This window comes from Nipponia nippon, unplaced genomic scaffold (genome assembly GCF_047370975.1).
Source record: "Nipponia nippon isolate SJK-2023a ecotype South Korea unplaced genomic scaffold, ASM4737097v1 scaffold_13, whole genome shotgun sequence".
Classification (NCBI taxonomy): domain Eukaryota; kingdom Metazoa; phylum Chordata; class Aves; order Pelecaniformes; family Threskiornithidae; genus Nipponia; species Nipponia nippon.
Genome location: NW_028262324.1, coordinates 5549715 through 5566276, shown reverse-complemented (window position 1 = coordinate 5566276; position 16562 = coordinate 5549715). Strand labels below are relative to the sequence as shown.

The 16562-nt window shown below is 42.3% G+C and overlaps 1 protein-coding gene across 1 annotated transcript; it reads left to right on the top strand.

The window, feature by feature from the left end:
* The first annotated feature begins 2464 nt into the window (after nucleotides 1-2464).
* On the top strand, nucleotides 2465-7564 carry GDF5 (growth differentiation factor 5). Its single transcript, XM_009473258.2, has 3 exons — nucleotides 2465-2643; nucleotides 3845-4502; nucleotides 6116-7564. The coding sequence occupies exons 2-3, from the start codon at nucleotides 3869-3871 to the stop codon at nucleotides 6982-6984; spliced, it is 1503 nt and encodes a 500-aa protein (XP_009471533.1). The 5' UTR covers nucleotides 2465-2643; nucleotides 3845-3868; the 3' UTR covers nucleotides 6985-7564.
* The last annotated feature ends 8998 nt before the right edge of the window (nucleotides 7565-16562 follow it).

Here is a 16562-nt window from a genome sequence, read left to right as displayed (position 1 = left end):
TTGAGACTACTCAGATCCCAAGACAACTGGCTTTCCATTGATTCCAAGTAACATCCAAAAATGCTGTTTCCTTTTTCATGCTGTGCCTGACTTTCTGGACCTATCACATATGCATCATTGCAGCAGACAGACACTTTTTAGTACTAGCGTTCTTGAGACAGAACATGTAGTGGATAGTACCCCTGTGCTTTTCTCTAGGCTTGTCGCATCTGTAGCTCACTACTCTTCAGGGGCATAGCCAAGTCTTTTGATAACCAATGACACAATTCTTTCTTTGGACTTCCAATTTTTATTTATCATCACAACATTGTAGCACAGTCTTTTAAAATTATGCCACAATTTCCCATGTTAGTAGGAAATTTATTTTTGTTTTGCTCTGGCCCAAAACAAGACCAATTTTTAATTATTGCGTCTCTGAGTTTTCTGTAATTATTTTATTTCAAAAAGCATGGAGCTGTTAAGTTCCTTCCTAAAGTTATCTTTTCATACTTTTAAAAATCAGTCCCCAAAAAGCTATGGTGCAGAGGTCTAAATTCTCACAGAAATAAAATGTTAATTAGTTTCAATAAGGAAAAGCAATGTGACAGCAAATGGCTTAATATATGGAGTTTACTCAACTAAATCCTATAAGTCCTTTCTGGAAATTAGTTCACCTGGGAAAGGACAATGAAATTCCTGATATATCACTGGAATAAAGATTTCCATGTGCAGCTCAAACCACAAGTTTGCAGCAGTGAACGAATTCTGACTCTTGGGATCACGTATCCAACGGAACCTCCTTGGAGCCATGCTGGGGTTACCGACTGTATAGGGTGTATTTTAGAGTGCACCCAGGGAGTTCTGGGCTCTGTGGGCAAGCCCAGCATTTTCTGTTTGGCTCAGCCCCTGCCTTCGTTTCACAGCGTCCTCTGGCAGATCAGGCAGGTGATCTGAGCTTTCCCTGGAACGACCCTGCTGCTGCCTGCTGCAACACTGGGTAGGATGTCAGCTGGCTCGAGTTCAGCGGCAGTGCGGCATCCCAATGACAAACATCTACAGGTGGCAATATGATCACAAGGTGTGTGTTTCAGGTGTTAGTGTGTGCCTGTGCCCAAGCATTAAAGAAAAGTATACACAGAAGCCTGTATCCTGGAAGGGGCCCGTGCACTGTGGCTTCAGCGTGTACCTCATTGTCGCATGGAACATGCAAGTACGTTGACGTGGGTAGAGCATTTTATTGTCAGGGAATGGCAACTTTTTCAACACCAGTTCCTTTGGCTCCCCAGAGTGGATGTCCAGAGGGACTCACTGAAATTGTCTGTTTGAGAAGGTGGGACAGCTCATGTGGACATAATCTTACCATAATCTTACCGTCTGGAGAACAGGAGGCAATGCACTTCCAAGGAGCAGGGACCCAGGTAGTCCTCCCTTTTCGAATCCCTACACACACTGTGTGAGGAGCTGCCTTTACAGAATGGGCCAAGAATGGTCTTATTCAAGGCCAATGTTCCACTCCGGGGGCCATGGGGCTCAGTGCACTCTGTACATCAACCCTCCTTCCATGGCTCCAAGCACCTAGATGGAGAGTGCCTCAAGAGAGCCTCTTCTAAAGAGAGAGAATAGTTTGCACAGCTTGCTTTGCTTGCTTTTGCTCTTTTTTTTTCTGTCTAGACCTGACCAGCCCACTAAGATACATTGATCTCAGACATGTAAATATTGTTTGAACATGTGATTGATAGTGCTTTTAATCTGATTTACTAAGAGACAAGGCCCGTGTAATCACATTGTCTTACCTCCTGCTCTTTCCTGTCCATCTCTTAAATAATTTGTAAATCTGTTTGCAAATCTCAGCCAAGTTTGATAGAGCAATAGAGCTCTTAAAGATATTAAATTCTTACAAGTGGTGTGAAAACTGGAAGCTGGATAGATTAAAAGTGGGAACTCAACATTTAGCTGGTTTTGTGGCCTTTGGCAAGCTAATCAATACCTCCGTAGCTCAGAACCAGACACAGCACACTACCTCCTGCCCAGCAGGAAGGTGGGCGATGTGGGAAGGATAAAAGGATGGCATGGTTGGGGGGGCCGTGGGGACAGCGTGGAGTGACTGCTGGGGAATGGTTTCGTCAGAATTAATTCGGTGAAAAGCTGCTTTATTTTGATGGGGAATATCAAAACTACAACTGACATCAGAGGAAGGGCCATTAGATCAAAATCAGGAGGGTGGGTTTTTGGATCTACCTTATTTGTGACATCTGTGAAATCACTGAACTCTTCTATCCTTCACTTCCTCCATCAAAACAAGGTAGAGCATTCAGAGCTCCTCATGGAGAAAGGGCTGCAGGTTGTTATTTATGGAAGTAGTTTGGTGTTTCTGATATTAGTCAGGGTGGGAAGTGCTACAGCATGCACAAATCAAGCTAAAAAGTGTTCTATCTTTTCCCTTCTTGCTTCAGAAATAAAAACAACTGAGGGAGGAGGACTGGGCTTAGCATCAGTGCAAGATGAGAGAAGGGTCCCATTAATCCCTGTTGAATCCAGCCCAGTGCCTCATTTCCCAAAGGCTCATTTAGAACAACAACAGCTCATTTTTTTGCAGCTTATGACAGACACGCTTGCTCCACACTCTCTTTTGTACGGCTGAAAGCAGCAGGATAGCCTTGACACGTAAGTAACGCTGGTTTCTAACTACCGGCCTTCTTGTGGCCGTGGGGTAGGCGGCTCTTGAAAATTTTGCGTCTAATTTTAAAACAAAGGCTGGCGTTCAGCAGCCTCTGGAGGAAAGACTGGGCTTTGGGAGTGTCTCCAGCTCCCCGAGCGGCTCCGGCCAGAGGAGGAGGTTGGCTGCCTGCAGGGTGCACTGCTGCCCCGCACTGCGCCGCCGCCCACCCGCAGGGCATCCCCACCGGCAGAAGCTTCTCCTCCACCTGGGCTTACATGGATTTTTTTAAAGCATAGCAATAAATACACCAAAAACCACTGACTGCAGGCATGGCTGTGTTGTGTTTGTGAAAAATTAAACTTTACCCTTGTTAAGTGCCTGCGTTGCCAGCTCAGCCCTTGAGTCGCTGGAGGACAAAGTGAAGCCACTGTTACAGTTCTCTGGAAAAAGAGCTAAACGAATCATACTTAGATATTTTAATGTATGTGTCCAGTGGACTGTATGACAGGTCTCAGTTGTTGATCTTGCAGTTTGTCCTGTTTAAACGTGAAGTTCACCGAAGGCTAAGGTAGAGGTCGTATTGCCACTTGAAAAGTCATCCTCTGGAGTTTTGAGCCTGTGGAGCTGTTTCACATGAGGCAGAGTATGACTCATGCTAATGAAAAGGGTAAAGAAGATTTTTTTAAAGAAATATATCGCAGTTAAATTAGTTTAGACAGCATGACATCAGAGAGTAATTAAATAGGTTTGTTGGAATTCCGTTTCCAATTCCTGAGTTCAGGTTTGTAAAAGATTTCTGAGCACCTGCAGGTCTCTGTGTGTGAAATATTTTCACTGGAAAGGATTCAAAACTTTAAAAAAACCTTTTAACACAGAGGCAGCATTACGCCATTCTTCCTTCTTGGAAAAAAACCCCTTGGATTTAAACAGGACTCCTTCAAGTTTTCAGTCAGTTTTACAGAAGAAAACGAGGTGGTAAACTTTCTCTTTTCAAGAACAAGTTCTTTATAGCTGCTAACTGAAGTCAGGGGAGATCGTATCTGAGTACATGAGCATTTCCACTATGGGACTGGATACAAGTATTGAACAACGAGATTTGAAATGTTTTAATCTCAAACGAAAACCATTTTTGCTGACTTTGGTTTTTAATTTCTTTCATGTTTTCTTCTGCCAAACTGGAGGAACCTTTTCTGATTTTTTCTTTAGTGGCATTCAGAGGAAGACCAGAGGATGAAAATCCTGCATTTTCTCACTTTACTGCTTTGGCATTTGACTTGGCTGTCTCTGGATCTAGTTCCTGGAGCGCTGAGTAATTCTGAAGCAGGCCAGAGTAATCCAGGATCTAAACTAGGTTTTTTAAAAGCAGAAGGAAAAGAGAGGAATCCCTCAGCACGGGCAGGTACACTGAGGACTGCAAGCCATGGATATAGTACTGGGACCTCAAAGGCTAGGACTAAAAGCAGTCCTGTTCAGGCTGGAGCTCTGTTGGCCAAGAACGATGAATCAAAGAAGGTTCTCTCAAGAACAGCAGCCACGGAGGGCAAGGTAGGACATCTTCCCAGCAGACCTTCTGGAGTAAGGACAGTGACTCCAAAGGTTCAAAATCTTAGCAGCAAGGTGGCTTTGAAAAAAACTGGCACAAGCAGTACTGACACTGATTCTTTCAAAACCAAAAAGACTAAAGAGCCTATAACCCAGAGGGAAACTAAGGAAACTTTCAGACATCCCCCTATAACGCCACATGAATACATGCTCTCTTTGTACAGGACTCTCTCAGATGCAGAAAGAAAAGGTGTCAATGGAAGTGTAAAACTGGAGGCTGGACTTGCCAATACAATAACCAGCTTTATAGACAAAGGACAAGGTAAGAAGGGAGCTCGTGTGTATGTGTGTGTGGACAGAGAGAGATGTCTGAGTGTCTATATACATGTAGAGAGTATTAGAAAATAATCATACTTTGTTAAAGTCAAATAGCTCTTTTTAATGTAAATGAAATCGTACAACTCTGCTGCAGATTTTGTCTTCCTGCCTTATCTTGGAAAATTCATTTAGAGGCAGATCTAGATGGTTGTGTGGCAGCCAAACAAAACATTTACAAAATATTTTAGATGCATATTGTTAAAAATCAATCAGTCTTTGCATGCTTAGGTGTTTGAAAACCTTTTACATTTTTGTCTTATTTTCTTTCCATAACTAGCTCCTGGAAACTGCTAACATTAGATTATTGTAAAGTATGTCTGAAAACACATGATATGCTAAGAACAGGGCTATTCCATGAAAAAAAACCCCACCAAGTTTCAGTATCAAAGGGTCAGCCTGACTCGTTCAAGGTAGAATTGAGAGGAACTGCACTGTAGACCCCGGATTCATTATAGCAAAGGGTGGTGTATCTGTACTAGCTTGAAGCTCATGCTTTCAGGTACCACCAAACTTCTATCCACAGAAGCCCACAGCTAAGCACAGACTAACAAGAGTAAATAACTTCTGGGACTCCAGAATTTGCAGTTCAACATTCTGGTTCCACACTTTTTTTGGAAATTTGGACTAGTGTCTGCTTTCACACAAGAAATAACCAGGCTCCCAAAGAATGATGTTCACCTTACCACTCTGGCTGGAGAGCCCCATGTTGCTTCCAGTGACGTTAGTAAGAGTTTTGTCAGGTACTTAAGGAAGCAACACAGGCTACAGCTGATAAGGTAATGGTGATGGAAGACTCAGCCAGAACTGGATTTATTTGCCATTTATTTATTAATAGCTTGGCTTCTGGGAAGGGATGATACGCTGCTGCTCACAAGTGCTGCACTCAGGTTCTCAGCTCGCCACTAGAAGGCATTGTTAATGTAACGTTGCTAAAATGTTGGCTCAGCCATGTTCCTTGTTAGTGCTGCTCATGAGCTTAACCAAGCAAATGTAACATCAGGTTAAAGGGAGGTACGGTTTTCTGCGCAATTTGAAAAAGTTGTGAATCATGTGGAGTTAAGTTAATAAGGCAATTATCCGTGTGTCTGGCAGTTCCTGAGGGATGTTGGTTTTAAAGGACTAATTCACTATTGTATCGTCTAAGGGTAAATTTGCTCATGTTTGGAGCCAGCATGAGGCCTGGGCACCACTGAAGCTCTGTTTTGGTAATTTAAGTAGGATATAAGTGGTGAATAGGCCCTGTGAGTGCTCAGCCTTGAAAAAGGACTATTTTTCAATTGGCTAATTGCTACTTTGAAGCTAGAAAATGCCTGTTGGTGAAATAAATGAGATTCCTACAATGCAAACTCAGAAACTCATTTTCCTGTTGATTCACTGAGTTCTTCTGGGTCCCTGCACAGAGCTGATCCCTTAGACAAAAATTGCTTTTTCTGTTTGGTGGGCTAATTAAGAAAACTTCTAGGCTTATGAGCAAACTTCAGGAAAATCATTAAGAATTGAATAACTGATATTGATCTGTGCTTGATATACATTTTAAAATGTGTGTGCTTTTTTTAGATGAGCGAGCGCCAACTGTAAGAAAACAAAAATATATTTTTGACATCAGTGCATTAGAAAAAGATGGTTTGCTGGGAGCAGAGCTTCGAATATTGAGGAAAAAGCCTTCTGATACGTGGAAGTCTCATTCTTCTGGAAAAACTTCCCAAGTGAAGTTATTTAGTTGCTCTACAAACAGACAAGCAGCAACACTCCTGGACTCTCGTACTGTCAGTATCACAGATACACCAAAGTGGGAAGTGTTTGACATCTGGAAACTTTTCAGGAACTTTAAAAACTTGGTTAACTTGTGTTTTGAACTGGAAACTTTTGACAGGGGGAGAGCTGTTGATCTCAGGAGTGTGGGATTTAACAGAACAGGAAGACAGGTCAATGAAAAGGCTCTCTTCTTGGTATTTGGGAGGACAAAAAAAAGAGACTTATTCTTCAATGAAATCAAAGCTAGATCCGGCCAAGATGACAAAACTGTTTATGAATACTTATTCAATCAGAGGCGGAAGAGAAGAGCTCCTCTAGCAACACGGCAAGGGAAGAGGCCCACTAAGAATCTGAAGGCAAGGTGTAGCAGAAAAGCCCTCCACGTGAATTTTAAGGATATGGGCTGGGATGACTGGATAATAGCCCCTCTAGAGTATGAAGCGTATCACTGTGAAGGGCTTTGTGAATTTCCCCTTCGATCCCATCTGGAGCCCACCAATCACGCAGTTATCCAAACATTAATGAACTCAATGGACCCAGAATCGACACCCCCGACTTGCTGTGTCCCAACCAGGCTGAGTCCTATTAGCATTCTTTTCATTGACTCTGCAAACAACGTGGTCTACAAGCAGTATGAGGACATGGTGGTGGAGTCATGTGGTTGTAGGTAGCAGAACAGTTGCTCATGTGAATATGTTATGAAAGGTAATATGACATATTGAACATAACCTCTCCTCAAACAAGGTTAACTAGACTTCTTACCTCTAGGGTAAGTACGTTTACAAGGATGTAGCAATAAATCCAGTGCTTCTATGTCTCTCCACCGTGGGCTTATTTCAGTAACATTTGGATGCTGTCATGCGGCCTGATAGAAGGCCTTGTGTCGGTGACACGAGACCGGCTCTAACTGAAGTCCATGATAGAGAAGATTATACTGCCACACCTCTAGATCGCCTGCTTTTAGCCTCGAGGCAGTGGGTAAAGATGGTATCAGTGAGCTGTGGATATGACCTGTTTGAGCCTTTGAACAATGTTCTTGAGACTGAATTTATGTCCGAGTCCCATGTGCTTTGTCCATTAAGAAATGTAAGAAAAGAGTCCTGATGTCTAGAAGAGAAGGTTGTGTTCTGGTGTGCTCCCATCTTGGTGTAAATAGTTACACTGTAATATGATTTCTTTGTGATTAGCTCTTGAAACTATGCATATATAAAAAAGGAGTCATTAAATAGAATATGTTGATTTAGTTTTAAGTTTTACATGGAGCAGGAGGTGATGCAGGAGGTTATTTGCTTCCATGTATGTTTTCCTCCAAGCTACATATCTTTCTTAAGTATCCACCTTTCCATTATTATGTAGCAAGGTATATTACTCTGTATAAGGTCCAAGTTGTTCTCAAATGCTCATAGTAAAAGTGTTCAATTATGGCATAAGATGTAATAAATTATTGACACAGTGCTACATTGTGTCTAGCTGTCCAACGCTGCATAATTATAATGCTATTAAGAAATTGTTTTTAATGTTTTCGTACAATAAATACACGTGAAAGGGACTTTTCAGTGCAGCAGGATACCAGTGGTATGCAAAACCTGTCCATGTATTTTGCTTGCCTCTAACTTTGCTGCCACAGAGAGAAACTGGGGAAACATTGGAAGAAAGATCTGAAAGTATGGCATGGTTTGAGCTGGTGGGGAATGCCACTATCACTTGATGTAGCTGGGGCAAAAATGAGTTAAGCAGATGATTGCAAAAGAGCTCTGGTATCCTTGTATTCCACCCTCCAAGGGCTGTGTGTTTGCAGATCCCCTTTATCTATTCTAGACACGGATTATAAATTCATTGTGGGATTACTCTGGGTATGTTTCCACCTACAAAACTAGGTACCAGATGTTCAACTGTAGACAGATCAGAAAGGCCGTAAGAACCATCAGAAATTATTGAAGTAGCTTATTAGTGGTATAAAATATAAATGCTAGGTTTTGATATTCTTTCATCACAGTTTAAACCATCAAGTCACATGACTTTCTGTATCTGAGCTCTCCTCTGCACAGCATCACTGGTGTGGGTAGTGACAGAGAGCTGAATATGGCCCCTGAGGTCCTCCTGGTCAATACCCCAGACTGAACATGCTCTAGCTCACACTAGCGGCAAACCGTCCTAAATTCCTGGTCAATAGCCATAGAGAAACAGTGACAAAAAGCTCTGCCCTTCCTCCTGCACTCGCTAGGCAGCTGAGCCTTTAACCAGCTTAAAATACCTGGTTAAGCAGCCTTGCTGCCAGACGCATGGGGTTCCCCTCTGCAGGCAGACCTGCATAACCTACAGCACGGTGATAAAGAAAAAGCACTGCGGGGAGCTTTCATATGTATGATGTCTTTGTAATAGCTTAGCGCCATGATTTCTACCTGCAGGAATTGATATTGCTTGGTGCAGGCCATGCGATAACACAAAACGAGATGGGTCAGAAGGTTGTGCTTGACCGAAGGGTGAATTACTAGTTAGCAGGTTAACAGGCATGTAGAATGACGATCACTTGAAGCTACTTTGTAACACGTGCATGAGAAATTCTGGCATCTTATGGATCTATTTTGTGGGTGAGGGCTGTCCCCAGGGCTCCTCTGTCTTCCTACTGGACTCTCAGTGTGTGCGCTTCCCAGGTCCTGCTCTTCCTCGTCCTGATGGAGTCTTAGGCCAGGACCAACAGTTACTGTCCTCTGCACTAACTGCTTATCACCAGCCAGTCCGATATGACTTTCAAAACAACACGGAGTTTTTAATTCTAAGCTTTACTACAAGCTTATTTAGATATAATTTACCATTGCTACAGTAGGAGATAAAACATTCTCCTGCCCAGTCCACAGCGAAGAGGGCACCTCAGACTTGTTTTGCCCATTCTGTTCAAGCAGTTCTTTTCTTCTTGGTGGCTGTTTTCTAGGTGACTGGCTTGCAACTTTTAAGGATCCCTTCTTTAGCACTGACCACAGCTACCTTCCGGAGAGGTTGGCTAGAAGACCATGAGAAAGGGTTGTCTCCTTTCCTCCTTGTGTGAAAGAGTGCTGCTCCCCATGCGTATGCCTGCTTGCACATTCCCAGTGAAACCTCTGTTCTCACGTATGACAGACACAACTGTGCCATGCCATTTATTAACCACACGGGCACATTCCTCAATGGCTTAGGGTGATCAGTTTAAAAGAGCAAATACTGCCTATTTAAATTCACTTGAAGCAAATCTATGTTGTCTTAACAGAAGTTAACTCCTGGGATTATAACTGCCTGCAAAGGGCAGTTTGCTTCAGTTCCAGCTGGGTTTGTGAGATGTTGCAACAGCTTTGGAGGAAGGTAGCGTTGGTGTTACACGCAATCCATTTTAGTTTGGAAATCCGAGAAGGAAAATTGCTATATGCTTCACGCTGCAGAGCTGTTGATCAGCCTGAGGATCCTGGTGAGGCTGGTCATGATAAAAAGTTTTAAAAACCTCCTAAGTATCTCTCTGGGGTTCTTGCTTCCTGTCCTTGTATGAATTTCTCAATACATGAATAAAGCAAGATAAAGATTCAGGTAAATGGTAATTAAATTGAGTATGTATCAGCATCTAAATGGAAAAAAATGCTAAGGTTTTCAATTATCCCAAAGTGAACCGTATGAACTGAGAAAAAATTAAAATAAATACTGAAATACTGAAGTCTTAAAAAGCACCCTTTGGTCATGGTTCAAAAACCAAAATTCTGCTAGGTAGTAGTTATACCTTGAAGGGAAAAGGAAAAAAAAAAAAAAACAACTAGTAGGTCTTTAATATCAGTTTAAACAAATTTGAAAGTACAGACACTAAAATGCTAGAATTATAATGGATTATTACGGCATCAAAATTGCCAGATATTGGGTTTGCTGTAAACAGAAGCAATTGCGGTCGAAGTGTTCGGGTTAGGAGGCAACATGACATTCACTTTGCTTAGCTGGTAGCTCAAATCTGGTGACATCCAGAAGGGACGGTCCTGGCACTACTCAAGTTTGGTCCAGCTCAAAGTGAGGAGTTCATAATGGTGGGCATAGTAGATGGCAGGATTAGGGTAGTTTTTTCACTTTTAACTCTCAAATTTAATATCCTTGGTTTATAGCACTGGTTATAAACCAGTGCTGCAATGTCCAGAGTATCCTTTTGCATTTACGTTACTGAAATTGTTTGATAACTCTGGGAATTCCAGTTCAACGCTATTTTATTCTGGAGTGGTCTGCTGACTTTCACCATGGTGTAAATGTAAACTAGCCTATAGGTGTTTTATTGGTTTATTGTTTGAGCCATTGGGATCATCTGGCATAGACTTCTGTCTCTGTAATTAATTCTACGATACTTAGTGAATGGTTATGATCACTTAAATCTACAGTGTTGAAGGGAGTGACCTCTTTCACTGCTCTTCTCAAGGCAGTTTGTTATTCTTAATTCACTTAAAATTTCAATAGCAACAAAAAGATGCCGTCCCAGTGGGCGGTCATTTTTGTTCTGAATTCCACATACCCATTCAATTTCTACTCACAAACCATTGCAAATCTTGTCAAGACTTTACGTGGATATCTACAGTGTCAGTTATCTGGCGTGAGGACAGAAACACATCAAATCTTCCCAAGATGTGTGAATGGTGGCCGTTACAAACATTCATTATCACCGATAAGCACGAAAGCACAACCCAGGCGGACCTCACTCAGCCCTCATTCCTCTCTGAACACAGAGGTTTAGGGATAGGGCACAGTTCGGGGCTGACACACAGCAAAGAACTGGAAAGAAATGGAGGACCTTGAAATTGCAGGTTTGGCACAACTTTCTTTAGCCTGGTCATTATAAAATGTGCAAAGATAGACACCCTAAATTATTGTTATGGCTTTCTTCCCATGGGTGAATTGGTGTTAGCAACGGGATGGTAGAAATGCAGAGAAACCTGAGCTGTAAAGCAATACAGGTTAAAAGTTCAGCTTTCCACCTTTATGATGGCAGGTTTCACTCTCTCACTGAGAATGCTTCATTTGTATTTACTTTTTAGGGTCATTATCTGTCCCATGAGAGTCTTTGTGAAGGTCCAAATTTCAAATAAACAGTACACTATAAGACAGGTATGTGTGGATAATTTTTGTTGTATTTGGCTAAAATATGGGTACTAAGCTCAATAGGTAAACATAAAAGTATGCCATTTAAAACAATGCATTCCCATTAGTGTTTGAATATGTGCCTAAACTCCATGTACACTTTTACATGGTTGTGTCATTTCCTGTGTAAAATGTGCTTGTTTATACAGCAGCCATATGAAAGATGCAGTAACCTGCTATGTGGGCTATTTGAAGCTTTCTTTAAGAAACATAAAAACCCCTTGACCCTTGTATAATAAAAGGTGTTAAAAGATACTGCTTTTATAACATCTTAGCCAAGACTAATAAGAATGTACAAAGCAAACAATTTCTTTTTACTTCATAGTCCTGGTTAATCACGTGTTATTTTATGAATTTACTGTTGCTGTTGGGTAGTAAAATGATATTTAAAAATAAAATTGCATGAGATTTCATTGCTTCTCAACAAATTTAATAAACAAAGAAATCTTAACATTTTTTGAAAAACAGTAAATACAGTGCAGTAAATATACTTCGCTGAGTGCTCAGAATAGCCCATTTATTCTGTCATTCTGAGTTCACTGATGTCCCTCTTTTGCTGGGCTTTTATTTTTTCAGAACTAGTTTCAAGTTTCTGCAATGATTTGGCTAGCTGAAGTAATGCAAATGGATTCGGTTTTCCCTGATGTCATTTTGAAGGCCACAGCTGTCAAGAAAAAATCACCCCATTAATAATAATAATAGTGATTAATTGGCTGACCCTCTGCTAGGGGACAGAAAATGCTCTTTTCACTGTTTTTTCTCTAAGAGTCTCTTTGCTATAATATCTCGTGCCAGGCTTTGCCATTCAGGAATCCAGGCTGAGCAGACTCTGCCCATTGTAGTGCCAGAGAAATGCCATTAAACCGAGGGTATCGCTTCTGCACGTTCAGTTACCGTCTGCCTGGTTTTTACAAGTTGCCATTTATCATGGCATAAAGTCAGAAATAAGCCTTTTATTGATAAAAGCAGACACATTTAATTTTATTCGTGCAAATGGCTTCACAACATTAATCTTTCTCCAGAAATGCTGGAAGAGAAACACAACTTGGGTCCTCCACGGGCTTAGAGAAGGGGCTGTATATCATCACAGGAGCTCTGTTTTCTGCGAAGGTGCAGTAAGACTCATAAACTTTAGATGGCAAAGAAGCCATTAACTCACATGGTTAGTGATCAGGTTACAGGAACCCAGCTAGAGAGGATAAAAGGCTAACAGTAGCGTGGGGAGAAGCACATGCTGCAGGAGGAGGTGCTCCAAAGAAACACTCAAGGGAATGTGGCTTGGGAGAAAGGACTCACGGAGCAGCAGCTTTCGGGGGGAGGCAGACAGGCAGTCCCACAGCAGTGGAGGACAGCAGGGGCTGAGGACTGGGTGAAAGATTGAATAAGAAGATGGACTGAATGCAGGAGCAACTGTAGAGGGAAGGTACACCCAAATGGAACAAGAGATGGGTTGGGTGGCAGTGCTGCTGGTGGGAATAGACTTGTCTACATGCCTACCCAGAAAAAAAACTTTTTCTGAGGGCTTGGTGTGAGTAATTCTTCTTTCTTTCCACTTGCCTGTCCTTATGCTAGTGGCTTTCAGGGCTTTACTCAGACCTCTGGCCCAGAAGCTGCTGCAGGCTTAGAGCAAGAGCAGGCTGCTGAAGTCCAGCAAAGGCAAATAGCTTCTGACAGTGGCATTGAACAGCCAGAAACAGTGGTGGCTTTAGCACAATACTGACTGTGGCCATGTGCGCTGTTGTGGGAGGTCGAAAGCAACAGAGCTGAGAAGCCTGAGCCTGGATGATGAGGCACTTTCATTTACAAGATTTTCAGACGGATCACAAATTTCACTGCTGGGCCACAGACAGACAAGCAGTCTGTCTTCTCCAGGCCATGTGCAGCCTGAGGTTAAAAAGACTGATCATGCAGCTCTGGACAGTTACTTCGAGTGCCTGACTTTGGCATTTTGGAGCTTTTCACAACAGCCCTTGTCTCCAGCAGGCTGATTCAGAGCACTAAAGTAAGTGGCTTCCCAGAGAGTCAGAGGGAAGAGCCAGGCCCTGGGAGAGCAAACTGAAGCATCTGTGTGCTGAGCAGTGAGCTGATGGGTGACACCAGGCACAGTGCCCTAAATGAGTCTCCTCTCTGGGGACAGGTACATGCAGATTGGGTCCCTCTGTCCTTTTGGGAATCTGCTGCAGGCATGAGAGGGTCTTAGTGTCTAGGAAACAGAAACAGTGGTGAGGCTCCTCTTAAACATAATAGTCCCTGGTTTTGTTGGTTTTGTTTTTTTTTCACTTGCCCAGGGTGTGGAGGGCTTGGGCCCAGTTCCTTCTCCCTGCTGCACTTCCACCTGGCTGGAGGCACCTGGAGGGGGGAGCTCTTCATGTCTCCCACCGCTCACCTGCATTTGGACTGCTACTTGGGAAAGTTACATTCCTGCCTGCACCCTACAATATGAAGCCAGACAGCTTGCAAACGAGGGCTGAGATAGACATCTACCCCAGCACACCCTGCAGGGAGTGTGCCCTTTGGGGAACAGGTGGTCTGACCTAGATTGCTGATATAAGTCACACAGAGGAAGAACTTGTACTAAATGCTTCCACATTCAACTGATTCCTTTTGCTGCTGGGTCCTTACCTGAACAGCTGTGTTACAGACAGCCTGATATTTTAGATGCATTGCAAGAACAGCTGCTGGATGAGTCCTACAGGCAAGAAATACCGAGCGTGAGGAAGGAGAGAGGAGAGAAAGAAAGGACCTGAGCAATTGGCAGCAGCATAGTTGATACTCGGGCGCCAGGCACGCATCCAAGCAGCTACTCTAGCACATGAACGCGTTTGCAAGAAGGTGTCACTGACACCAGTGATGACACATGTCAGTATTTTTAAAGATACCTGAGCTGTAGCCTGGCATCCAGGCTCAGTCAAGGCTGAGATGTTTGAACATCTAGTGCCTATAGTTCATGCATCTTCACTTCGTAGCATCTCTACTGGAATTTAAACCCACTTGGTGTGGGTCGGTGATGGAAGATGAATCTCAGATGTATGCAGAAATATTACAGAAATGGGGCAAGTTTATTGATGACTTCATTTTTTTTCGTATGGAAAAATGTTGTGTGAATAATATTTGATCAATAAGTTCCAGAAAATGTAAGCTGGAACCTTTCTGAGGCATAGAAACTTTAAAAACAGATTGATTCTTTGGAGTTCTAAGAAAAATGACCTGCTATTTATCTCAAAATATAAATGCAGTGGAGCTATCTGTCTCCCAAAACATTATAATATTTTTGGTAAGAGAAAAAGCCATAAGAAATAACTCACTTCTTGCAACAGTAATGAAATATTCCCCATGCCAGTAAGATAAGAAAGTGATGAGGAGCATGTGCTGGCGTTGTCAGAGTTTTAAAACATTTAACCTGCACCAATAAGCCTACTGATTTTTAATAAATCTTGGAATTCTGGGGAAATTCCAGAGGTTTGGGAGACTCAGGAGAAGGAATTTAATTCAGTACTATAAAGCGTCACTGTGCTGACCTGGCAATTATAAGAAAATTATGGGACTGTTGATACTGACTGAATCTTATAATGTGATTGAAGGATGGTAGTTTAATTCACAGGTGGTAAGGGCAGGAAGAACAATTAAGATCATTTAGCCTGATGAGCCCTGCTTACCCTAGGTAAAAAATTTTACCTCTGAGTCCCTGAATGTCAGCTCATTTTCTACAGCAATCAAGGTAGCAAACACAACTTTAGGAATTACTGGGAGAGAAATAGAGAACAAATGAGAAAACAATATGCAGGCACTCCAGGGATTTACACGACTCTTGAACACTTTGTGATACAGTAGAGCTGGAGAAGGGCAATAAGGATGACTGAAAGTATGAAAGAGCTTCTGTGAGAGGAGTAATGAGATAGACTGTAACCCTTCAGTGAGAGGTGACTGGGGCAAGAAGGAAAAGTGATGAGGGCTAAGAGTGTGAACTGGGAACAAGTTTTCTCCCAAATAAGAACCACAATGCGCCAAATGAAACCAGTCCAGAACAGGTTTGAAACAAGCAGAAAGATACTGATTCCTACAGTGTAGCCCAGCTGCAGAACTCCTGTCCACACCCTGGTTTGGATGCTAAAAGTCTATATATGTTTAAAAATAACGCGAATAAGTTCATGGAAGAAAAATCCATGAAAAGCTGCTGAACATGAGTCCATGGGACTTTCTGAGCCACTGGTACCTGGAAGCTGAGAAGCCGTGCTGGGAAAACCTCACTGCACATTTGTCCTGTCCTTATTTTCTTTTCAGGGATCTGCTGTTGCCTATAGGAGATGGGCTAGATGGATTCATGGTCTGACTTGGCAAAACCATTCTTATGTCCTACATGAAGCCCAAAACTTGCAGTGAACAAGTACAGTGGAACCTCCTGGCTTAATCTGTTGAGTAGGACTTAACAGGGCTTTTGTCACTGTCCTGTTAGAGAAGCATGGCTTTCTGATGTGGTATCTCTTTTCCCACCATTTCTTTTTTTAAAGGAAGCATATTTTTGAAGTTCCTTGGAATTAAATGACGCTACAAAATAGCTGGGTATTATGTATTTGGAAAGAGAGATCCAGGATTGATTTAAAGACCAAAAGTTTTAAAAAGCTCACCACATTCAGGTCTAAGCTAATTCTGTGAATATTAGTACTTCATTTTTTAACAAGCTGCTCTTTTTACCTACTGTCCAGTTTCCACTTTGAATCAGTGAATTGGCTTCTTTGTCTGCTACATGAAAAAACTTACTCCCATGGGCATTGTTCTACCTATGCAGACTGTGATGAGTTTTTTCTTTTGTTTTCTATGGAAGAGGTAGATCAACTTGGTTATGCTTTTGCTGGACACCTTCCTTACCAGATTTTTTTTTTCTTCTTCTTGTGTTTTTTTCTTTAGACTCACTTCTCCAAGTACTTTTTGTAGCGTGAACACCAGAACTCATTTAATGTTGCAGTTACAGTCTCATCAATACCACAGAGACACTACTAGCTCTGTACTTGTACTGGATTTTGACCTGTCCAGGGTTCAGCTTTCCCGCTCAGCTACAGCACAGGAGTTCAAACTCAGCCTTCTGTTATGACCAACACTGCTTTTCCATAATCACTGC